General features: G+C 40.3%; 1 protein-coding gene across 1 annotated transcript in view; it reads right to left on the minus strand.

The window, feature by feature from the left end:
- Window positions 1-277: 277 nt before the first annotated feature.
- LOC124602110 (telomerase-binding protein EST1A) overlaps window positions 278-26,554 on the minus strand; it is a 338,716-nt gene continuing 312,439 nt past the window's right edge. Inside the window, exons 21-25 of the mRNA XM_047136296.1 lie at window positions 22,286-22,448; window positions 18,463-18,659; window positions 18,085-18,163; window positions 1,528-1,737; window positions 278-1,385 (exon numbers count right to left, since the gene is read on the minus strand). Coding sequence (XP_046992252.1) covers window positions 1,607-1,737; window positions 18,085-18,163; window positions 18,463-18,659; window positions 22,286-22,448 — 570 coding nt within the window. The 3' untranslated portion in view covers window positions 278-1,385; window positions 1,528-1,606. The remainder of the gene's footprint in view (window positions 1,386-1,527; window positions 1,738-18,084; window positions 18,164-18,462; window positions 18,660-22,285; window positions 22,449-26,554) is intronic.

A 26,554-nucleotide genomic window follows, 5' to 3' on the forward strand; every position in this document is an offset into this window, starting at 1 on the left:
AAATAACTAAGACATTTATGTAGTAGAAGTAGGTATCCAAAACATTTCATTTATTATAAGGAATTTTCTACTGCCAGAATGGTTATATCTGGCACCAGCAAACAACTGTAATTATATTTTAATTACAACAAAAATAATTAATTGAACAGGTTTGCTACTATTATTTACACTGATCACATATGCTTTAAGATTCTCACTGACAAAACATCAGTTATAAAAATACTCTTGTGACTTAATATAGATCAATCACGAACAACAGAACACCTTTTTTTTTTAATATGAAATCAGGCATAATAAATTTTTCCAATATGATTGTTTGGATACATGATAATCTTGAGACACGAATAAAATTAGAAACATAAGAAACCTTTAAACATGCAATATTTATATACCCACATTTACAGCATTATACTGTGTACATGAACAATTAATTTTACAATCTTGTAATGGTATCCCTATGTGATAGATCGAACACTGAAAATAAACCAATATTTTCAACTTTATCATTGAGCATTGATCACCTCACATTCATCAATAATCATATTCTCTGAAATGCCATTTCCATTTCCTGAGACAATTTCATAACAGTAGTATTATGACTTTATACACTAAGTCTATAAAATATTCACTTTATTGTTGAACAAAGTATCTACATTGGCTTAATGGCAACTTCTTACAAACAAATCCCACTCACACACACGTTAAAGGTATTAAATATAAGTACACGAAAGGCCAGCACACTTGCACAACAAAATTCTACAAGCCATTGCTACACACTTCCGATCACTGCACCAACTTGCACAATTTTTAATGTGAACCACTTACTAAACAGTTTTAACAAAATCCTACACCCGACAAACAAAAATTCAACCAGAGTGATAGTAAAACACATAAATATAAAAATCAATAAATAAGTACATGACATTTACATACCCTGACACGCAGAGAGCTTTATTAAAAGAAAATGAGACAGTGCAGACATCTTAAATAACAATGGACTCACTAACAACAAGAAACAGCCAATAACTTCACCACAATGGAACAACTTTGTTGTCAAGTCACACACACCGTACAATGTATAGACTTATCCTTTGATTTGGTGGGAATGTGATACATTTCACAACCAAACATAATAAAATATACAAATACATTACTGGTCAACATACAGCAGAGCATGCATTACTATCAGTACAGTACACGATATGCACGCAGAGGTAACGACATTAGTCAAAATCAAATTTCAATGTGTTTAGTGAGAAATGATGTACCTCAAGGCTTTTGTACCAAAAAATGAGACAGCCGCATGTTGGGCTGGCTGTGTCTGGAGACATTATGGCACCCCCCCTCACAGCATCATTGCTGACTGCGCAACATACGGCTGCTTGCTGCAATATAAAAGTGTATATCAAATTACGTCACCACTAAAAAACAAAACAAAAATTGATTATTAATTAAGTGTGAGCAGAGAGAGAGGGGGGGTGGAGGGGGGGGGGGAGAAGAGATTTAAGAAATATTCCATCGAACTACCTGGGCAAGTAGGACCGCGGCATTAGCAGCTGCGGCCTTTGGCGGTGGGACCTGTTTGTGTGTGAGTGAGGGTGGGGGTTCAGCCCAGTCCCGCCCACCGCACGAAGTCAGGCACCTCGCGCACCGGCACGTCCAGCCCCAGCGCCTTCACGCGTAGGTTGCGGTCCTCTGTCAATAACACTACCTCCCGGTACAGTCGCCTTGTCTCACCTGCAACATATTTAACATATTGTATGTGTTGTTTTGATTTGCCCCGTAGTCCCCAAACTTACAAGTATTTGTTTTCATTTATTTTTGTGTGTGTCCATCAACGGTACTGGTAGCTGTGCCTGTTGGAGGAATGTAATGGCCTGTACAGCTGTAGCTTTGTGAATTAAATAGTGAAAGTAAGCTATTAAATAAACACGTAGCATTCTTCTATGTAATTCTTTTAACTTTTTAAATTTATCCAGCTGGCATATATTATACACATAGTATTAAATTATAAGTGTGAAACTAAATTTTTTAATGAATGAATGAACAAACAGAATAGTATTGGAAGTAACTGTCATTCTTAATATTGATAAAAATTGTTTTCAACATGAAAAATTCTTGCCTACCGCCATTAAGAATAGCTGTTGACCAACTTACTGTTACTTGAACTGTGAAAATGGCCCTAAATAGTAAGCCTAGCAATTGCTTTACACCAAAACATTTACAATGTCAGTAACAGAAAAAAGAAAAGCCATCAGTTCAGTGACTTCTGTGACAGATGCACACTAATGAAGACTGTAAGGTTGAGCCAGATAGTAGGGGATTCTATCTTTATTTTATTTCAAAAGGTTTATTTCATTCTCTTGTTATGGTCAAGTATTAGCCAGTAGAAGCATTAGCTGGTTGCTTCAGCTGCCTGTAATTTTCTCGTTCCATGGTCTGGCAACAGCTAGTGAGCACCGAGCTAGGCAATCTCGATCACATGCCTCCCTCGTGTGCTGACGAGGTAATGCCACTTAGGCGAAGATGACTAAGTCATGCTTTGGAATTTTCCATGCCACCCCCCGCAGTTTTCTCGGCTCCTGGCCTATCAGGACGGAGGAAATCGCATGGCCGTGCTGGAGGCACCCTGCCCTGTAGTCACCATGCTGCCTGTCGGCTGAAAACGCTCTCTGCCATGCGCCCTGTGGCTGTTATCATCATCATCTCTTCCCACTGCGGCACTGAGAACTTTGTTTCTGTAGCTGCCACACCTCCCCAGGCCTGACTCATGTTGCCCATTTGAATTCGCATCTGTTGGTTTTTCTGCCAATAAATGGCCTCATTTCCAGAAAAGGTGTCAGAACAACTTCTTTCAACACATTTGCCCACCGCCTTAGCCGCTCCTAAGAGAGCCGTTCCTAAACAAACTGGTGTCAGAATCGGGATTCGTTCCCATAGCAACTTTGTCGATAATTTAAATTCTCCCAGCAAGGGTATCTTGGCACTAGCCCCATGCCATAACATCATTAGCATTTTTCTATGGACAATGAGCGGTACGCCGTGGCGGGATGCTTCCACTTCATTACGATTTTAGTGCCGAACATTTCACGCATATAGAATGCGCCAGCCGGCCGCCACGTTCGCATTGCACAGGATGTGGCTGTGTCAGTAGAAACCCACAGGGCGCGCGCCGCTGTACCGCAGCCGCTTGAGTCTGAGAAAACCAGCAACACGAGACAAACCTCGTCCACCGCCGCGTGAGGGGCATGCAGCCGAGTGCCAGGAGAGCCACCGCCATCAGCTGCCAACACATCCGCCACCACCCGAGGGTCCAGTAGCAGCCAGCCTGCATCTATGACATCCACCAACGATCCTGCCGTTCGCCACTTCACCACGCTGTTGCCGCCACCAGCACACTGAGCCAACTCAACTTCAATGTAAGTCGCAGCGTCGCTTCAAACCTTAACATCACAGGCCGTCCACCACCAGACTAGGTTATTTTGTGGTCCCTCTTTTTTTTTTAACATTCATTTCTTGGTCACTAGAGCCCCCTGATTACAAAATCAATGTCAATAGGAACTCGAGCAACGGAATGGGATACTCCCTGAGAGGCAGCTGTCTCACAAGATCCACTCGAGGATATTAATGCTAGAATAAACTAATTATTCATACAAAATCAAGAGTTAATCGAGCAAAACCGCATTTTGAAACAGACGCTGGAAGCCAGTGTGTGAACTTCTGTACCTGTGGCTAGCTCCACACCTGTAACAACTGTACAACCCGTGACAGCTAATACTAATTTTGTCACTAATACAACTATCACTACCTCAGCTAACATGGCAAGTGTAAGCAATTTTCCTGCGGCTTCTTTCATTTCCACCTTTTCTGGAAAGTCCCATAAAAATGTGGTTATGTTCGTACAGAGTATTCGTGATGTGGGTAGTACTTGTGCCTGGCCGGATGATCTATTGGCCAATGTGGCCAGATTGAAGTTGACAGGCAAAGCAAGAATGTTCATAAAGACAGTGGACGAATTGTGTGATACACATGATTTTGATGTTTTGGCCTGCGGATTAATTACGCATTATTCCGACACCAGAGGTATAGGATATTACAGAGATCAGTTATCAACTCTTAGGCAGAAGGCTAACGAGGATTATGATGCTTTAGCAGATCGCATACAAGCTGTATCTTGTCGTACCTATAAGCTAGGCAAAAACACCAGTGAGAGCAGGATTTTGCGCTCGGAAGCAGGAGCTTGTGTTATTGTTGTGTTTATTCGTGGCATTGTCCCCCAAATTAGTGGAGAAGCTAAAACGCCACCTCTCTGTTTGATACAGTTCGTTTCGCAGTAGTACGCGAAGATGTATTGCGCTTCTGCGCTGTCACACCGCGTCCCCCGGAGCCATTAGCAGTATTAGCAAGGGAAGTAATTTGTCAGTGTTGTGGGAGACCTAACCACAAGGCAATGTGCTGTCGCGCATATATCTCTACACTATTTGCCAGACTGTATGCCATCTCAATAATGTTTGCCCAACAAAGTCGTTATTTTTTCTTATCGGATGCGCGGTCACCGCTGTAACGTGAGGTCAAATCTGGTAAACGACTGGGGGGGCAGGCTCCACTACCACCCCCCCCCCCCCACCCCTCCCCGACTAGAATAATACACCTGGTGAGGACCAGAGACAGTAAAGAGATGGAACATATTAGTGTAAGTGGCATAGTCAGGAAAAAATTAGTTACGATTCTAATTGATACTGGTGCACAAGTTAGTGTTATTTGATGATCGAAGGGTGCTGCAGCCACCCCGATTTCATATTAGTGGTCTTGGATGGAAGTGCTAGTTCTGCAAGGTTACCAGGAGAGCTTCTGTGAAGTTTAGAAGGTAGGAGACGAGGTACTGGCGGAATTAAAGCTGTGAGGACGGGGTGTGAGTCGTGCTTGGGTAGCTCTGTCAGTAGAGCACTTGCCCGCAAAAGGCAAAGGTCCCGAGTTTGAGTCTCGGTCCGGCACACAGTTTTAATCTGCCAGGAAGTTTCATATCAGCGCACACTCCGCTGTAGAGTGAAAATTTCATTCTACATAACTCCAGGTGTAGGTCCAGTGTTGATGCTGATAATGTTTGGTTTGTGAGGCGCTCAACCGCGTGGTCATCAGCGCTCGTATGATGTCCCATTTTTTAGTCAGTCCAGTCTAGCCTCTGTCACGAATGATGATGATGATGATGATGATGATGAAATGAAAAAAACAACACAAACACCCAGTCGCCGGGCAGAGAAAATCCCCAAGCCGGCCGGGAATCGAACCCGGGCACTGTGATCCAGAGGCAGTGACTCTAGCCACTAGAGCACGAGCTGCGGAAGCTAGTCCATTGTGTCTAGCATGCAGGCAGGTTAGTTACAGGCCCGTCAACTGGCCTCCTTGTTACCAACATACTGGCACTTGCCCGCGAAAGGCAAAGGTCCCGAGTTCGAGTCTCGGTCCAGCACACAATTGTAATCTGTCAGGAAGTTTCATATCAGCGCACACTCTACTGTAGAGTGAAAATTTCATTCTAGAAAAACCATATTGTTTACCGTATCATTTGCAATCAGTAGTCGAAGATACGATTCAGCAGCAGAAATTATTCCGGCTTCCTCAAGCTCGTGGGCATCTCCCGTGGTTGACGTGCCAAAGAAGTCATAAATAGTGATAAAGCCTATTGACTATGTGTCAATATGAGGACGGTGGACCAAGTAACTACTCCGAACACATATCCCCTACCATGTATCGATGAAACCTTGGACCGACTAGGCAGTGTAAGTTTTTCACCACACTTCATTTGCACTCTGGATATCACCGGATCCCTGTTGCACTTCATGATCGCCATAAAACTGCTTTCGTTGTACCTATGGGACTATATGAATTTATAAGAATGCCATTTGGTTTGAGGAATGCACCTGACACTTTCCAGAAATTTGCAGACTTGTTGCTGCACGGATTAAAACCCATGACATGTTTAGTATATTTAGAAGACATTATCATTTTTTCTATGACCATAAAGGAACATGCAGAGAGATTGAGGGATGTATTGGAAAGGTTGAAAGGAGCCCACCGGAGTGTGAAAATGGAGAAGTGTGCCTTTGCCCAATCGCAGGTACAATATTTAGGACACATAATAAGTGAGGAAGGTGTCAAACTGGATCCCCGTTTGACCACAGCAGTAAAGGACTTTCCAACACCAAGAAGTACCAAAGAATTACAGTCATTCTTATGCCTCGCGAATTATTATAGACGTTTTGTGAACAATTATGTTACCATTGCTAATCCCCTGACTAAACTATTGAAGAAAGGAGTCAGTTTCACCTGGACCAAGGAATGTGATGAAGCGGTGCAACAAATTCAACATGTTTTGACTAGAGCCCCTGTACTAGCCTACCCCGATTTTGAAAAACCATTTATTCTGTCGGCAGATGCCTCAGATTATGCCATAGGAGCCATTTTGTCACAAGAAATTGATGGAGAAGAGCGGCCAATTGGTTATGCATCTCGACAGCTTAACAAAGTGGAACTGAAAAACAGTACAACGGAGAAGGAACTTTCAGCACTCACGTTTGACGTAATGTACTTTCGATGCTATTTGTATGGGAGGAAGTTTACTGTTGTTACGGATCACGTCGCATTACAGTGGATGCTAAGCTTAAGGCGACCACACTGTGGTTCGGGTCCGGGTTCGATTTTCGGTTTTCATCATATTTAAGCACTCTGAAAAGGATTTTGCTGAAAAAATTTTTTTCAAGCATTTAAGGGGCATTTTTCTACTATGTGCATTTATGTGCCATGCCCACTTTTCTGTCACCCACTTTTCTGTCACCCATTTTTCTGTCACCCATTTTTCTGCATATATTTTACATCTTTATATCCCCTACATTGCACATCAATTTTTTTTTCTTTTTTTTTTCTCCCGAAGGTTTTGGCTACCCTTGGAATGTAAAGGTCAGTATTCTTTTGTTTCTGCTGTTTGTAAACAACACGCTTTCAAACACAAGGTTACTTTTGTTCAAGTGTGATTGCGAGTAGTTGTTTGTTGAAGATGACGAAACGTAAAGGCATTTTCAAGAAACGACAATTTAGAGGAAACAAGTTCAGAAAGCTTTCTGTACAGGAGGTTATGTCGCCGGGCAACTATGTTTCTAATTGTAATTCTTCAACAAGTGCATCATCAAAGAAGCTCTCACCATTTCAAGAGAGAGAAGCTCTCACCATTTCAAGAGAGTTACAACAAATTTACTGTAAGTGACAAGGGGTGCAGTAACATTATAATAAACTTGAGAATATTATCAGATGTAATTTCTAAATTTGTACAATGTAGACAGTGTGGTGAGTCACAGAATGTGAAAATTTGTGAGAGCGCCAGTGGGAGAAAAGGCCTAGCAATTGCTTTGGATTTAATTTGCACTAAATGCTCAGCTGTGATTCATTTACGAGTTCTTCAAAACCAGATGCAAGTGCTCCTTATGAAATCAATACTAGATTAGTTTATGCCTTACGATCCATTGGCAAGGGCATGGCTGCAGGGAGAACATTTTTGTTCAGCGATGAACTTACATCAATCACCAAATAAATTTGAAAAACTGACTGTAGTATTAGAGAAAGCTGTATATGAGGTCAGTGAGGAAAGCATTAAACTGGCTGCTAGGGAAGCAGTGGAGATGTTGGGGTCTCAAATCGGTCTCCAGCTATGTTGTATTGCCACTCTCGCAGCTAATAAACAGATCTAAAGTAGAGTAAAAACCAAGTTAATACTAATCCAGAAAAACAGTCCTAACTGCATACCCCACTGTCAATTTCAGAAGTTATTAGCCCCAAGTTTCAAGTAAACGATATTTAAGAGTAAATTCGTCATCACAGTTCATGCAGAAATATAAAATCTATCAATTACATACATTTTAGAAGAACAGAGTGTCTAAGTGAGTAAATGAATCGTGACAGTTCTGTGAATTTTAACGATTGAGTTATCTACATCCCTTGAAAAGAAGGCCCTCCATGAATAAAAGTCGTGAACGACTTAAGGTAAGCCTGGAACGAATTTAGTAACCGCTCAGAGGAATTTAACTCACCGCATAGTAAAAAAGGCTATCCTGCCTCCACACACAGAGGCCCTTTTCTGCTCTCAACCACCGCCCCACCTCCCACTGGGACCAAGCCCAGCCATCTGTTTTGTATCCAGCCATAGGCAAGAGAAACAAATGCTAAGAAAGCACACACCCCTGCATTCCCGAAGCATCTAAGCCGTATCACCTAGTGCAGTATAAAGCAATAAACATTAGCAAAAGCAAGAAGTACACGAAACACCTACACCTTATACGAGACCATTTTTACCTTCGCTAATAGAACTATTACTGAACTTAATCTTTAATCTGTTGCAACAGTATCAGTGAGAGTGTTTTAGGTATGTACTAATAAGGAGTTGTAAAGAAGAGAGAGATAAAAGTTCCAATTGAACAACATGCAAGTAACTTTCAATAGCGTAATGGTCAAAGTAAAATATAAAACTGCCGCGTACAACAGTTGGGAAACAGACAGTTCCTACTAGCATCGAACCCATGACTTGCAATGAGTTACTTGAGAAGTCATCTATGCCTCTATCTACGACATTAGGTATACGAGTTTCATTGGCTGTCACCATTAGTACTATAAAACTATCACTGAACCCGCCTTTCGCAAAGAAATATTCTGGAGTTAGTTAGTGCTCGAAGTCCTGCCAGTAGGACGGACCCCTAAGCCGCACATGCCAGAGCTGCTCCCGCACTGGTTAGATCCACGCATTTTCATAATGTCAGCACTCTGCTATCTAGCGAGCGCGACGCCTGCTGCATCTTAGCGCCTCAAGCAGCACTGATTCTCAACATAGAATTCTTAATCGCTACACGAGTATTTTGTATAACTTTACGCACATTTTCAACACTAAGGAAACAAACAACAAAAACAAAAACACCGACAGGTAAGTTATGTTGACATCATCGAGAGGCAACCAGTATCCTCGAACCGTCGTCAACAAGTATTAGGGAGCAGGTAGGTGAAAGAGTTAACAAAAGGAACAACAATTATAACTCAGCACAATTGGTTAGGAAGGTGCCAACAACCAACATTACGTAATTATGAGACAAGGAGTACAAATTAAAGCAGGGGATAGTGTACAAAAGAGGTTAATCTTTAATAATATCAAGGAGGGTAATAGCAATTATCGATCTGAAAACTGATAGAGACGTGAAACCAATTTAAACAAAGACACTGCTAGAGGAAGTATTAACTTGACACTGTACTATTATACAGCATTACTAATAACATTGGCACAACTTAACGATAGCATTCATGCATGTAGACATACCGAAGACATGTCAATCAGTATGGAGATACAAACAAGAGAATACTTATACTTATTTTGCTACGAAATGTAACGAGAATAAGGGGAGTTTTGTGTAAGGGAGATAATATTTTGTACTTTTGTTTCTATCGCAGTTTTGTCACCACGTGTGTCACTGGGATGGGTTGCCAATTACTTGTGTCTAAATACTATTTTCAGTTTTCATTTTGTCTAGGTTTTATCATCAATTATTTACCAAAGCAATCCTCTGAGAGTTTTGCCAGCACCAGTAATTTAGCATTGTGTCAATGAGCCTAATATTTCCATGTGTTAATTTGTTGCCAGAGTTATGAGGGTAGTTATTTATTTTGTGGGATTTCAATTATGCCAGAGTAAGTTCGCAAGTATTGCCCTTTATTTAAGTGTTTACTAATAATGTTCTATGTAAGAAACTATTTTGGAAGGGTAACGTAAGATTTAATCATGCTTTATTTCATTTGTGTTGGAATGCTTATTTGGAGGGACATGCCACATGCCTCTCTACTGTAGGTCATGTAAACGGAGTAAATAACCCCCACAGGTCAAGAGATTTTGGCCATACACCTTGCTCGCTAATAAACCAGAGGGCAACCAATCCCATCCGGCTCTTGCGCCAACTTACTATGTTCCCCCCTTGAAGTTAACTGAATAATGAAGGCGCCTCTGCGATTCTTCTTCTTCCCCCCCCCCCCCCCCCCCCCTCTCAACCTCCGGGACACATTAAGTGAGCAATTTGCTGGGAACCAACCCAGGTGAGAGCCAAAAATGATGTCTGCCGAGGTGTTTTACCCTCCCCTGTATCACTTACTCTGCTATCGAATCGTGGAAGCTATCCTGTTTTTCCTCTTCCGTCAAGGAGCGAACAGTTTGCTAGTTCATTCTGCCAACAGTACCGGTACTATCTACCTTTCCAGTGACATCAAATGAGATATTGTTCCTCCCTTCTTACAATTAAGCACCATCATTCACTGTTCTTGTGGGAGAGATGTTTGCCACCGATAAGTAACATTCGATTCTGCTGTCACTCTATGCGAGTGCTAACCAGTATTGGACACAACACCTAGTTAAACTGACTTCAAAAGGACAACCCGTAAGGGCACGCACCTTGCGTGATGCGACTGACAATCGCGCGGTTCCCTAGCTGTCTACCGTATTTACTCAAATCTAAGCCGCACTTTTTTTCCGGTTTTTGTAATCCAAAAAACCGCCTGCAGCTTAGAATCGAGTGCAAAGCAAGCGGAAGTTCTGAAAAATGTTGGTAGGTGCCACCACAACTAACTTCTGCCGTCGAATATATGTAGCGCTACACAGGCATGCTTTGTAGGCACAAAGATAAATACTGGCGCCAAAACCTCTGCGTCAGTAAATAAATTAAAAAAAAAAAGTGGAAGACGAGCTTTTTTCTCCGCCCTGAGTTTCGACCACTGCATTTTCATACATTATCCAACGAAGTAAATACAAATTCCATATTGTTCACCTTCCAATGTAGCAGAATTTCAATGTACTATGAAAATCCGACGGGCGAGACTGTTTGGGATGTTTGTCAATATGGCCAACTCTACGTTCTGAAATTTTTCCTACCTGTGAGAAGAAGCGGTTGCTAATAGGAACCTGGAGAAATGTGAATCACATGCAGTATTCTCTGCACCATAAGAAAGAATACGAATATAAACATTTTGCCATGTATTCTTTCGTGTTTGCTGCTATCTCATTTAAATCCTGTCTGCCTAATAAACTACGAAACTAGAGTGAGACAACAGCAAACGCAGAAGAATATACATACCGTGCCGTGTTTATTTTCGTATTATTCTTATGCCTAATAGTGATACAGTCAGAAATGAAGCACGGCAACTGACTAGATTTTTAAATCTAAGATGACTCTAATTTCTGTGCAGAATTTGATGTCCTAAAGTAGTGGCCGCAAAGATTTTCAAACGGAGAAAAATTTTCGCCTAACTCTCATTCAGAATATGTTCTATCATACGCAGTCTATTATTTGGTTCTTGTTAATCATTATCAAAGAAAGCAGCAGTGTGAGTAACAACAAATAGCGGTCTCTTGCCATTGTTTCGCTAATGAGACAATTCCTCTCTTTTTTTTAAACTGTAAGCAAGTCATGCCGCGAGCGGCAACAGGCCGTAACACTCATTATCAGAATGCGACAAACAATGCATGACACAGTACAGTAATGCATTTTCAGCTTAGAGTGGCGTAAACACCTCTAACAAAGAAAACGGCACTTATCAGATGAAAGCAAAATAGGCAATCGATTCAAACCAGACGAAGCACGTGAAAAAGGAAAGGTACCCCTGTAAATACGGACTGAGCACCCGACGCATAGCAATGGCTACCTGGTAAAGCTCACCTGCTAAGCTTACGACTCAAACCAAACTACTGAAGCTGGATCGTCTTTCATTCGACCTAAATTGTGTCTCATATTACGATGGACCAACTTTGTTTCGATTTGGAGGTGCGACCTAAAACTTTTCTCTCCCCTCGAATTTCGAGTCTCAAATTTCACGTGCGGCTTAGATTCGGGAATTTTTTTTCCCCTTGATTTCGAGTCTCATTTTTCAGGTGCGGCTTAGATTCGAGTGCAGCTTAGATTCGAGTAAATATGGTATGTCATATTCCTTAACTTTTCAATTTTTGCGGCACAGTCCGTCCTACCCACTTTCATCTTTCAACTTGCAACAGAACACCACCTGAAGAGTCATGCATCTTGTATGAAGCAGCCAACAACCGTGAAGACTTCAGCTAACCACAACGTTCATTACACCTTTAGTTTTCATGCCACAGTCCATTCCATGTACTTTAATCTTTCGTGTCGAAGAAGAGTTCGCGAAAACAGTGTTCCATGCTCTCTGACGATCGCTGTTTAAGCACTGTCAGACACGAACCGCATCTAGCCCACAGCTTAACTGCCAGTAAAAGGAAATATCAGTTCAAAACCTGTGCATTCTTTGACATTGTTCTTCCATTGTATTTTCTGAAGGCTCATTGACTTCTGAAGCAGTAGTATTTAACTGTATGACGTGTCTCAGGGCACTGCGATATATCCAAGGATAGATGTGAGTTTTAAGCAACTAGCTGGAGCCAATGAGGCCAACACCAAGGAGTAATAAAGATGGCGAATTTAGTTGCAAAATGGTGAGAGGATGAAGATGGTGAATTTGTTTTTTTTTTGAGAGATGTCGATTTTTAAGAAGAAGTACGTAGCAGATATCTTGGAATCGCAGTATTGTCATATAAACGGTTAAGTAGGTGAAACCGTCGTGTCAACAATGTGCCTTCATAAAGGAAAAGCTCATCAGAAATTACGCTCAACTTAGTCTTTTCTAATTCAAACCCTTAAGTTTTCTGTTTCCACTGCGGAAGTTTCTAGATTCTCATCAAGTTTTTTTTTTCTATTCTCGTTCTCAACAATGTTGACATTCAACGACACAATTTTAGTGCCCGAGAACATGAACCCGAACCTAGCAGACGAACTTATCTATTCAATGTATGCATGAATCCATAATTACATGCCTTATAATTATTATTTTGTTGGTCATCATTGAATAAACCATATCGATTGCGCTCATCTACCATTCTTAGTCAATAATATTTTACCCCTCCTGTGACATTTTTATTCGTCACTTCTCACTCTGAACCACATAAATACATTCATCAGGTGCAGGAGCCCAGAAACATGGGGAATATCCTATCCGTTCTGCAAGTAATCGAGAGTGCAAAGTACAGTCAGCACAGTAAACAGTTTTTCCCTCTCATTCTTAGACCCGCCGCTTACTTCCTGCGTAGCACAGTGACGTAGTGTGAGAAACAGCCTTGAAGCCACCTGCCGCACACTGCTCTGACATAGCTGCCGCGCTGACCCCCACCCGCATTATTAGTGCTACCGCCATCAACTTTGATGTCGAACACTTTGTACACTGTGTAGTTCGTTGTTCCATGCCCATTGACTTGAAAAATCACTGGCCCAGTTCGTTGCTCAGCAAATACTTCGCCTTCACTTCCGCGAATACGTTTATTCCCCAACATAAAGGGAGATCAGCTCTCCTTGTAACCTTCAGTCATCTCTTTTGAACCATGTCTGAAAGTCCTATTGGTGTGCACATCCTATCTTCATTCACTACTCTACACTCAAGGTAATAAAACAAATGATTGTCATCTTTTCTGTTGTTCATGCAATGTATTTTCGCCATTCTGGACTGACAGAAGGATTTGAGATCATTGTTTTTTTTTCCAGATTTTGGACGTTTGGAATTACGTGGACGCAAGTGCTCCGCTACCTGGCCTATTAAATTTGCCACTTCACTGTTCTCAACTATTGCCTCATCATGAAGATGATGCTTCTGCTGTCAGCTATTTGTATGATTTCCAGTGCTCCTCCATTTACGAACCACCCATCGGTGTCAGGCATCATGTTTGAGAAACTACAAAGTCTACGGTATACCCCACATCATCTAGTGATTAACACTGTACTTGATACTATGCCCCTCATAAAGGAAGAGTTAGTGTTGCAACAAACTGCCAATCAAATGTGAGGATATGAATCATTGCTTGTACAAACGGGTCAGAAGAAAGCTTTACTGGTATTACATGATCTTAGGCAAAATATTGATCACCTTCAACACGAACTGTGTAGTATAGTTTCAACCGTACCAGCCCCATGCGTGAAACGAGCCTGGTTCAACGCTGGAGGTGCCATACTCAAAACTTTGTTTGGAGTGCCCGATCATAAAGATGCCCAACATTGGAATAAAGACAGCAGACAAATCGACATATTTACTCAACAGAACCATGAGGCATTATTACGCCAACAAGTACGATTAATGCACATTGAAGACAATCTGTTATCATACACTAGGCAAATATGCAGTGTTACAGCTATGATACTCCACCAATATGAATCTTTTAAGAACTCTGTACCACAGGACTTAGCAACTATACAAGCCGAGATATCCAACCTTACACTAAACCTTGAAGCATCTGATGCCATACAAACACTATCACATAACGTGCAGATTACCAAACTGCTACTTGTCAATTTACGTGACACAATACAATTAGGATTGCAAGGAATTCTGAGTTCAGAACTTTTACCTCCCAAATGATTCATTCAAAAACTGTAAAATGTTACCACTGGTTGCCACCGTCAATGCATTTAGTGTTGCCCGCACATGAAGTTATGTTACCCGATTATTATGCTATGGCTATGACTCAGTTATTAAAATGAGCCAACACCCTAGAGTTCTGTAAACCTATACCCCTTGCCTGTTCGTATTGTCAATTTGAGTGTTACAAGATTGCATGTGTTCCCTGTTGCGTGGTCAGCAACCAGACAGTATATATGCTGGAATACAGCGGACATTCTAGTCATTAGTTCAGATCACCAAAAATATACTACAATGTCCCAAAATCAGTTGAATGAATGCATACATGTTCATAATTTCATGTGCCATGAAATCGCCCTTCGAAACCATCCTAAGGGATTAGGATGGTTTTTTCTGGGGAAAGCATCAATCGCCACCCTGTTCACAAACCATTGTTCGCCTAGCAGAACACTGGTTTAGGATCATTAGCACAAACCACCAATACGCATTAGACCAACCTACGATATTAACACTTCGTTGCTATGAACATAACTTCCAGTCGCAAACATACGAGACAGAAATCTCAAACAGCGGATTTTTAGCAAACAGTTCGTATTGCTATGTTATTATGCCACTTGTAACCTTTCATGCCAGTATGACTTACTCTGACAGTATTCGCACCCATTTACCTATGTTTTTTCTACCTGAAAGTTCATTCGTGGTTCCTTTGTCAACTGAATTACTTGTTTTATCTAATATAACAAATGATCACCTTTTAACGTCAATCGATGACCTTTCAAAACACCAGAGAGGACAAATTCCTTACGATATCACCTGTTGGCAGACAGCCACTAATCTACATACAACTATTATACCCAGTGTCACAGTAACCCTGGTCACTGCTATTTTTATTATTGTACTGATATGGATACATTTTGCAAATGGTTACAACCATCCCCTCCAATAGTTCCAAAAACTCAGCCTCATGGCAAATATCGCCCATGATTCGAAAGTAAAGCCTATGAAGGCATATGCCCTCCTTTAGTTTTAAGAGTTCAACTGTGTTATTAACTAATGTGAAAACTGGCGCATCATAGTGAAGTGCTCCCCCAGTGTTAATCCCTTTTTAAATGTGTGTGAAATGTGTGAACCTCCCCTCATACTTCACTGCGCTGAGTTCCAGTGGATGGGCTCGGCAACCGCCACACCCCCTTCTAGCCGGCAGCTTGTGCGCTGCGCACCAAGGACAACATAACGCGCCATGTTGCGCCACTCAGCCTTGCGTGTAACTTCAGTGGTGATATGTATATTCTTTTAAATTCATTTATGAAACAAAGATGCTTGGCGTGTACTCCTGATTCAAACTATTACCTTCCAATGTGTTTTAATCACACTTGTCAACTGACGTAATTTTGTTTTGATGTTTTATAATATTTATTCCTTGCTCTTGCGTCAACATAATATTGTTGAAGTGTGTAAGCCCCTTTGTGACCCCTAAAAGGCCTTCAAAGTCTCTACGCCCACCCGTAGTCTAAGGCTACGCCCACCCGTAGTCTAACCCCCCCCCCCGCAGTCTTCCGTGGGAACCTTTAACAATCAAATAATATCTATTTTTGTCTTTGCAAACTAAAATTGTCAACATTTAAATAACAGTCGCGTTGAGTGAAATCACATACGGTTTCCGCCCCCACAGAAGGGGTGTAATGGATCTGGGAGATGTGTTATTTTCTACTGGATTTCTCGATACCAAATTTAATGAGGGAAGTTGTAAATGTTTTCTTATATTTTTGTCAGAATTTTTTTAAATTGTAATTTGCCTTATTTTATGCTAATTTACTTATATTTTTGAGAGTGACAGCTTATTGATTACTATTAGTAGATGTGTCGAAGAATATCAAAGAGACTGATTGCAAGTGGAAGCTTGTGTGTTGTGTAAAATGTCTTTGACGCTGGAGTCGTCTTTGACTGTAGTTAGTCGGCACTGAACTCTTGGTGTGTGTTGACGGTAGAACAATGTGCAGGTCGCTGTTATAAATATTTGCAAGTGAACACGAAAAAATGAATTATGTTACTACTTTTTTTTATATAAACTTTAAGAAGAAACCACATTCGAAGAAATGGTATTTGAAGCACCAAAAATGAGGCAAACGCATTGAACCAGGTCATTTCTGCAGCCGACGAAACTGCATTGTGGAATCATACTTCCACTAGACGACTGAAGCCAAGACAAATATTGTCTTGTAAACATTTCACGGAAAAGGTACTGTCACGAAATATTGCTAAATACAGTATATAAAAATAGTGAGCATATTTCAGGGGGAGGAGTGTAAGGTTGAGCCAGATAGTAGGGGATTCTATCTTTATTTTATTCCAATAAGCTTCTTTCATTCTCTTGTTATGGCTGAGCACTAGCTGGTAGCTTCAGCTGCCTGTAATTTTGTCATCCTACGGTCTGCAGTTTCTCATCCTATGGTCTGGCAGCAGCAAGTCAGCACCGAGGTGGGCAATCTCAATCATGTTCCTCCCTCATGTGCTGACAAGGTAATGCCGCTTAGGCGAAGCTGACCAAGCCATGCTTCAGAACTTTCCATGCTGCCATGCTGCCATTTGGACTTGTCCAAATGGCAGCCACTACTTTTCCTTAACTTCGCCTAAGTTTGCTGCAAACTATGTTTCGCCCACCCATCTTGGCTCACCCTTGCCTACCCAGGCCTGACTCATGTTGCCCATTTGAATTCGCATCTGTTGGTTTTTCTGCCAATAAATGGCCTCATTTCAAGAAAAGGTGTCAGAACAATTTCTTTCAACACATTTGCCCACCGCCTTAACCGCTCCTAACAGAGCCGTTCCTGCACAAGACTACTCAAACATAACATGACTTTCTCAAAGACATATAAACAAGGAGTCAGACATTCCTGCAGAAAATCAATTGGTAGGAGCAGCTCTTGCAGCTCTTCATTCACCAGCTTTGAGCTCAACGAACAGACACTTTCCAGAACCCCATCTTACTCTGCATGACTGAGTAAACACTTCTGCAACCAATTTGAAGTTTCTGAGAGATTTTAAGCACGTCTTCATGTTCTACGCTGTAGTAATAGTGTAGAACAGAGCAAGTGGATTACGTTTCCAACATTCCCTCTCTTGCCATTGCCTGAACTCCTTACACTTTTTTTTTCACATGGAGATATGAAAGGATTCTTTCCCCAAATCGAGTAAACGGAGATGAATTCAAGCAGCATTAATATTCCTGTCCAGGAAAAGCTTAATTATGGCATGTTGTGCAGCAGTAGAATGTACCTATCTCTTGCTTGCCAAAGCAGTCACTGAACACACACAAAATGAGGCGTCCCAAAGTCAGCTATTCCCATGTGATTGTTGACGCTCGATCATATTCTGCACCCAGTGGCCGTGTAGCTTAAAAAAGACTGCTTTATATTTGATCAGCCCATGTAATTTAAACTAGACGATAAAAAATTCTTAAAATTCCTTCCTCATGCTCCTAGACATAATTTGCTCACTTGTTACAGATTACATCAGCTGCATTTGTACTGAATCCTTCCCACATTCTCCCTATTCAATATATCTAATGTGGCCTGCACATAAGACCTTGTTTGCACTAACCTGGCTTACATTCTTCCTTGTCTGAATTTCGACATAAGCTTAATGTTGTTGCCAGAATTCGGTCATCATTTCTTTTATCCTGGAAAAAATGAAAAAGAGGTACCAGTTACATTTATGAGAAACAATACCGTACACTTAAACTAATACATCAGAGTAGAAATCAAACAACGGAAAATCCAGGATGGAATGTAACAATACCAGAGAAGGAAAGTTGCCACTCACCATATAGCGGAGATACTGGGTCACGTGAATCTTTTTGTTGTGCCTATCGCGACTCAGCATCTCCGCTATATGGTGAGTAGCAACTTTACTTCTCTGGTATTGTTACATTACAGCAGAAATGTTTGCCATTTAGTAAGCAAATCTACAGTAACTTACTTGCACACTGTCCTGTTCATCCGTGAAGGCAGCTGATACAAGTACATTTCCTTGGCTAGTAACGCATCTGACACCCCCTGGTCTGCTCCTAATGTACGATAGAGCAGTACGTGCTGCCTCCGCTACACGTGCCACATGTTCTGCTGGAAGATCACCTCTTGGTCCACCTCGTGCTAATCCCTCCAACTCCTGAAGAACTGTTGGTAAGAAAATAAAAAAATTTAAGCTCAGTTATGGAACAAAATTTCTCTTTGGACATCGAAGCACAATGTAAGAAACATTTTAACAAAAACTCAGTAAAAAAATAAAAATAAAAAATAATAATAAAAAAAAGGTTAAGGCTTTCATGTGTATGGGATGCTACATGTAATAAGGGAGACTCAAAATACTTTATCATTTCTAAGAAGTGATGTAATTTTTGTTATTCGAGTTATAATTATGACGCATGTTCATGTTCATAAAACAAAATCGTAACTTACCTCACATGTAGGGGATAATTGGATATTTATTCATGAAATTTACACAGCATATTATTTAGTACATCACTGTTTTTCCTTGTATTCACTATTATATTGGGTACTACCTTTTGCATGCCTGCAATGAACGTTACTGATGCACTATCTTCAACATTGACAAACACCACCTGTCACCTCATTTCGGTTGAACATTTGCTGTCCCTGTGCTCTTTCAAATTGCTGATAAGGAAGTAGTCATTTGTGCTAGATGATTACTATTGGCATGATGGTTAACAAAGCTCAGACAGTTGAAGAGTTGAACCAATTTGCTTTTAGAGAGGTACCGAGAATTAGTATGCAACATATTAGACCCCTTCTGATGGCCACACTTCTTTCTTGTGCTGAAAGGCCCAATGGAGCAGTTTCATATGGTTGAGACAGAGCTTGCTGGCATTTATGAATAGACATTCTGTCTAAACATAACCAAAAATTCCTTTGATGATTCCAACAAAATATTAATACTTTTTTACAAATAATTGCATTTTGAATTTTTTTTCTGGCAGGAATCCAGTGCGTCACATCTGCATCAACTGCCACATTGATTCAGGTATGTAACGAGCCACTCCGGTTTCATCCTGTGTCACAGTAGTTAAATAATTATTCATCTTCCCATTTATAACAGGCAAGGACATCCTCCGTGATTTCTTTTAAGTTAATCAATGAATATTTTAATGACCCACGAAGTACACAGTTTTCAGAAATTCAGTCTTACAACTAATGTTTCATACAACCAACTTCTGGACACATACCATGCACTTCCTTTGCAGTCAGCAAAGTTAACAAACCATCTATTTACGTTTTCGGAGGTGCTGAGTCGTGATAGGCACAATAAAAAGATTCACGCAAACAGCTTTCGGCCATTAAGGCCTTTGTCAGCAGTAGACACACATACACACACACACACTCACGTAAGCGCAACTTGCACACACATTTGCAGTCTCAGAGAGCTGAGTAGTTTCTTTGTGCAATGAGGAAGTGTAGAACATAAGGCACTGTTGTCATGTAATATCCAATGTGTTGTGAAATAAATGCAGGAGCAATCTCAATTTTTATTCACACCTCCAATGAGATACTGACAACAGTTTGAAGCCAACTCAAATTATGTCCTCACAGATATTGCACACTGGATGACATCAATTATTTCTGATTTGCACACCATCAAAGTTACTGAATTTTTTATGCTCGTCTGAATACCTTTTATCTGGGCTGAGCAGCACATCACATTGTGTGATGAGCCTCTAGAAAACCTACCAAGCTGATTCCCTTATGATTAAAATATCAGATGACTATGTTACCCAACATATGTTCACTCACTGAACTACTAAGACAGGAACACCAGTAGCAGCCAGGTAGGAGAGCACTCTATGTAACTACACATAACTACTACTGATATCTCAACTTGCATAATGGTCAACTAAACCCACTTCTCAAATTTCAGTTTCATACACGGATAAGTAATTAATTAAAAATAATGTTACTTTGATTTTTTTACAAAAGTATTTACAGAAATTGTCACTGCCTACATCCTGACATGAACATCTGTTTTGCAGACATCTGTCCATAAGCTTGTGGATGCACTATCTAAAAACAGTTTGATATTATTCTAAATCATCTCTTCAGTACCTCCATGACCTTTTTGTCATTTGCGGACTTCTCACATTGCATCAGTTCTACTGAAAGACAAAGTAAATAATATTCATATGGGAATTCCTTTGGTCTATGCACCAGTGTATTGTTAGTATGCAAAGCCTTGTAAGGGAGTGTGTTCTTGTGGATCAGCAATGCTTCTTGTGACAGAAGCCCAAGCATTTTAATAGTGAAACATGCTTCAGCTGCCTTACTTACATTTCACTGTAGCACACACTAGTCACAGTTCCATCCTTCTCTTGGATGAGAACCAGTATAGTACCTTGAACTCCCGTTAAGTTCAGCACAATGACTTTCCCAGTGGCTGTTGCTTTAATTTTTCCATGACAGATGACAAAGTGTGCTTCCACTTCAGCTACAGGTTCTTACTATTTGGTGCATAACATTGTAGCCTAAACTTGTCTCTTGTTACAAATTCACCTAAAAAAGCATCTCTTTCTTGCACATAGTAGTCCATCCTCTTCTGAGGCATTGCCTTGGTTGCTCCCAAGACATTGCCTGTGATCCAAATTTATAATCACCTGACAGTCACCTTGTTTCCATCTAATTACACTTTCCTACATCCAAGATTACCTTATATGAAATTGTGTCTAGCCTGTGATATGCTGAATTCTGTAGCAATTTTATCAAAACAACCTGCTGGGAGAGATTTGCTGGTAAACTTGCTGGTTATTTCAGTTTGTGCACACACTAGCCTCCCATTCCACTGCTGACAATGACAGAGTGCCTTCTGCGTATACTACTCCATCACCATGACAACATTGAGGCTAAATGTTAAATAAAATTTTGTTAGCCCTATAACACAATATTTTTTTTCTTTCTCCTTATCACCGTTTTCAATTTTTTAGTTCTTATCTCTCAGTATTTCCTTCTTTTGCTGTAACTTGTCCACTCCCACTTCCCTCCCGCATGCCCTATCCCTGAGAGGGTTAATTCTTAACTGAATAACTGATTATTCTTCCTCTTAATTCCTGTTTCCTTCTCACTCTGTCATAATGTCTGGAAAAAAGCTATCTTCGTCCTTCTACTTCACCAATTCATCTTTGTCTTCGCTTGTCCTCATAACAGGTGGATTTCACTCATCCTGGGGTCTGAGTGATCTGGTCATCCTTTTTAATGCCCCCAACATCTCTCTCTCTTCTCCCTGAGGAATGACTATTAATTCTCAAAGATAGGGTAATATCACACATTTTTATATGTGCCTACAAGAGTGGTGATTAGATTTATTAACAAAGCCTATATTTTTAAAAGAAACTATTACATTTATTTGACAGCTTAATGATTGGTATGTTTTCATTTTCCTTTGAAGCCCAAGAAACTTCAGAGGCATTTGCACGAAAACATTGTATCATGAAAGATTAACTTTCAAATGGTTCAAATGGCTCTAAGCACTATGGAACTTAACATCGGTGGTCATCAGTCCCCTAGACTTAGAACTACTTAAACCTAACTAACCTAAGGACACCACACATATCCATGCCTGAGGCAGGATTCGAACCTGCGACCGTAGCAGCAGCGCGGTTCCAGACGGAAGTGCCTAGAACCGCTCAGCCACAGTGGCCAGCGATTAACTTTCAAGTCCTGAGCTATGGAATGTACAATCAATCTCATAATGCAATATTGACAACTATTCAAAATCAAATACAAAATTCTGTACTTACCAACCAATGGTATCATTAACATGTACAGATGCTTTAGATTAGACATTGTCTGTGCAATTTTCTGCAGTAAGGGCAAGTAGTCAATAAAGCAGTTGGTGTCAGGAACCAGATAATGTGGCTTCACTTCTATTTCCACCAGTACAACAGCATCCCGCAATATTGCCTAAAACAATAGAGTATATCAGATGAAAATACGACCTTTCATTTCATTGCACACAGTTAATTCTGAATTTGCAACAGGAGATCGCATATGACCTGTAGTTCAAAATATCTTCAACAGTGCATTCCAAATTAATAAGGGAATAATCATGTTCTTGTGCTTCTTTATCTAACTTCAAGTTAATGAATAAAGTTAACAAATGAAGAAATTAGCACCTTTTCTGCAATTTTCATTCATTAATCTCACGTAAGATAATATTTTATGGCAACTCATGTACTAAAAATAAGGGATGCTTTACATAACTGCATTTTACTATAATAATATGTATTACTCATATGAACACCTTGTACATATCTTAAAGAATTAATGATTTAACTACGGCTTCAAAAAACCAATACTGTTCAAGTACTATGAGAAGGAAAATCGCCACTCATCAAATAGCTGAGATGCTGAGTCGCAGATAGGCACAACAAAAAAAGACTCTCACAATTAAAGCTTTCGAGCATTAAGGCCTTGATCAACAATGGGCGCGCGCACGCGCACACACACACACACACACACACACACACACACACACACACACACACACGACTGCAGTCTCAGGCAACTGAAACCACACTGCAGTGTGTTTTTTGTTGTGCCTATCTGCGACCCAGCATCTCCCCTATTTGGTGCACGTCAACTTTCCTTCTCATAATACTGAGATTTTCCATTGTTCAATACTGTATAAGTGAATTTATTAAAATTAATATTACATTTCATAAACAACTATGTCAACTAAGTCTGTAACTGCCTTCATTAGAATTCAATAGAGATTCTTTGGCTCAAGTAGGGTTATAGGATAATTATGCCATGTCAAAAAGTTTCTACCAATGTCTAGTGGATGAATAGCTACCAGGTAGCAAAATTAACTTCAAAAGAGAACCGAAAAATGTTTCTTCTTGAAAACTTTTATGCCATACAATTATTTTCATTTAGGAACTTTCAATAAATATTTCAAGTAAGAATGACAAGACTGCTGCTACTGTTAAAACTATTTTCAATTATTTATTAGTCTCATAAGGTCATCAGTAAAGAGGCAGCAAAACACTAATAAACTGTTATATATACTGTCTCATACCATATCGTTATGCTGGTACGATACTGCACACAAATGATTTACAGAACATGGTACCACCTATCTTTGGCTAATTTACTTATAGTCCATATACCTTATTCATCTGATGAGGCTCTCTCCCTAAGTTCATCAGTTGAAAAACAACCTTCTTATATTTGCAAATAAACCTTTGGTTGCTGAGGAAAACATTTTTATGTAGTATAATAATTTAATATAGAGGACATCTTACATCTACCTTTGGAGCCGAGGTCATGCACAGGTTTAATTTTAGGACAGATGAAGAAGGGGGGAACAGAGCTAGCATTTCAGCCGGGCACCAGATCCAATGTTGGGAAGAGAGTGGCAAGTAAGCAGCAAGTTACTTTGGCTGCCACCTATGGGACTGCATACCGTGTCCCAATCTTTTCATAAGTGTCTATAACTCATGAACTGCAGCTGGACTGAATCCAACGGTATTCAGACTGCAACTACAGTCACAAAAATGCACAGATACTCAACAATAATATACATTTCTACAAGAGCCTATTTACAACATAAATATAATTGCATAGAACACAGAGCCACAGCACAACAAATGAAACACAACCTTCTACTACTGATAAGGCTACTACAGCTTCACAGTGCTGTTTATTTTCAAGGTTGGCAACAAATGATGAACCATGTGCACTATTATCCTGAAGTTCTCCAACTTCTGCCAATTCGGCACCAGAGAGCCAAAAGGACAATGCACTTTGTCATTCTGTTTGCTCTGATTGTTAATGTTGTAACAATAGTAAATTGCAGCAATCTGTAATGGATGTAAATCATATGTGTGACCGCTGAGGAATGTGGATCTACAAGTTTGGGGTTCACAATAAGATCACACAGACAATACAACACTACTAGTAATCTTCACAATAATGACAGTATCTCCAGCATTAGGAGACAAAAACAAACACAATGATGCCTAACACCACAGTCTCATGTCCATCAGCAATGATTTAAATAGCAGTAATGAAAGTCTACAGCATTAACAATCAATGAAATGCTAATTTTAAGTTAATGGTGATCCTTAAAGCATAGTCCACAAACATTTGTGTGCAGGATGAAAATTTGGTATCACAGAAGAGAACAGTTGTGCGTAGTGTCAGATTAACAATAAATTAAAGAACACCAGTAAACAATGCTTAACTTTTGTGGGATTGAATTAAGAAAGGTTTCACACATTGGAACTGCAAGTTCTTCAGCATGTGTAAGAGAAATGCAATGAAGGCTCTACTTGAAATGTATCCATATGGAGGCACTGAACATAAAGAGGAATTTCCCAGCTGCATCCAGTGGGTAATTCAAATAAAATACAGGCCGGTGTGTAAGAGCGATGAAGTGATGGGCCTTACATATTGACCAAGACAACAGCAGTTCAGCTACTTCCCACAGCATCTAATGATGAGCTTATTGCTGTATTAAGTTCTGGCAATGAAACAGCCATAATAACAATCACACTGGCTGTTCTGTCAGATGACAGAAAGCTGACTGTCTCCATATGTGGTTCTTCGCAAGAAAACCATATCAAAAGAAAAGCTATCTTTAGATGCCAAGAAAGGGATAGCCCACTAATGACTTCATGCTGGAGTGGTTGGAAGTTTTCTTGGGATAGAGTATAGGGCCATTTGCTTAAGAGAAGCAGAATGTTGGTGCTGTATGCTTTCAGCAGGTGCCTAACCAATGTTGCAAAGAAACCACAGACCACTTTCCAGATCTAATCCTCTTGGTGGATTAAAAACAGGGGCTACTGTGCCTGCCACCATGGGTGTGGTTTTTAGGCTGTTTCCCGAATCCAACTACATGAATACCAAGCTGGTAACCCATGTCACACTTCAGTTTCAAGATTCACAAAAATTTTTAAAACATTCTCATCAATTCACATCAGTAACACTAGACACAGATAGATGGGGTATACAAATTTTGTCCTGGTACGGAAGGAGGCAGTGAGTGGAAGGGCATCCGGCTATTCCCTACAACAAATAGTGCCAAATCTAGAAGAAGAAGAAGAAGAAGATAGAGATGTGGAGATACCTGTTAAGGCTCACGGTCAACAGCTTTATAGTAGGCGGCTTCTACAAGACCATGCCCTCCTTCCAAATTATAGAAACCATGTTGGGGCTGTGGATTCTAATGTCTGGAGCAAAACTTCAAGTTAGTCTATAGTGAAAGGATGCAAGGGAGTGTGGGTCGGCCGTGAGGCATGTCGAGATAGACCGAACATTTGAAATAACACTGTGTCCCAGATGGCGCTGTGGTTAACGCACCTGCCTAGAAAGCAGGAGATCACAGGTTCGGATCTCGGATCAGTATACATGTCCCTCATTGCCGCTGATTCCACATAATATCTCGATGCAGCTGACAGCAGTAATACCTTTCCTTTCTCACCCCCTCCACCCTAAATTTACATATAATGCAAAAAGCATCACATATCATATGCCACTGACAGTTTAGCAGACAAAATAGCAATAAGCTTAGAAATGAAGTTAATACTGGTGGTGGTGATGAAGAATAAAACATACCAGACTAGTGGCTTAGAAAGTGTAAAAAAGCGAAAAAAATTGAAGAGTATGTGAAGATAAATACACTTGTAAACCATGCATGTTCATTTATCTTCTTCTATTAGCAAAATATAAAGGATCAACAAAACGCTTAAGTTTCAAATAGGTAGTGTTAATTTGTATCAATAAAACAGTTTGTAATTTTGTCTAGTAGAATCTGTTAAAAATAAAACATTCTCAAGGAACCTCTTCAAAAGAGGTCGTCTTACATTTAGGGTCATCTTATAGCTGGGTAAATATGACGTATTGTACACTGCAGCCACATTACAATCAACAGTGAATGATATTTGCTTCCTTCAATAACCACTTTCTCCAATTATGTTAATAGAAGCTGCACACAGGAAACTACCGTTTGTTTCTCTTTGTACGTGACCCTGCCTCCCTCTGTACTCTGCCGGCTGAATGTGAAA

The sequence above is a fragment of the Schistocerca americana genome, chromosome 1 (genome assembly GCF_021461395.2).
Source record: "Schistocerca americana isolate TAMUIC-IGC-003095 chromosome 1, iqSchAmer2.1, whole genome shotgun sequence".
NCBI lineage: Eukaryota > Metazoa > Arthropoda > Insecta > Orthoptera > Acrididae > Schistocerca > Schistocerca americana.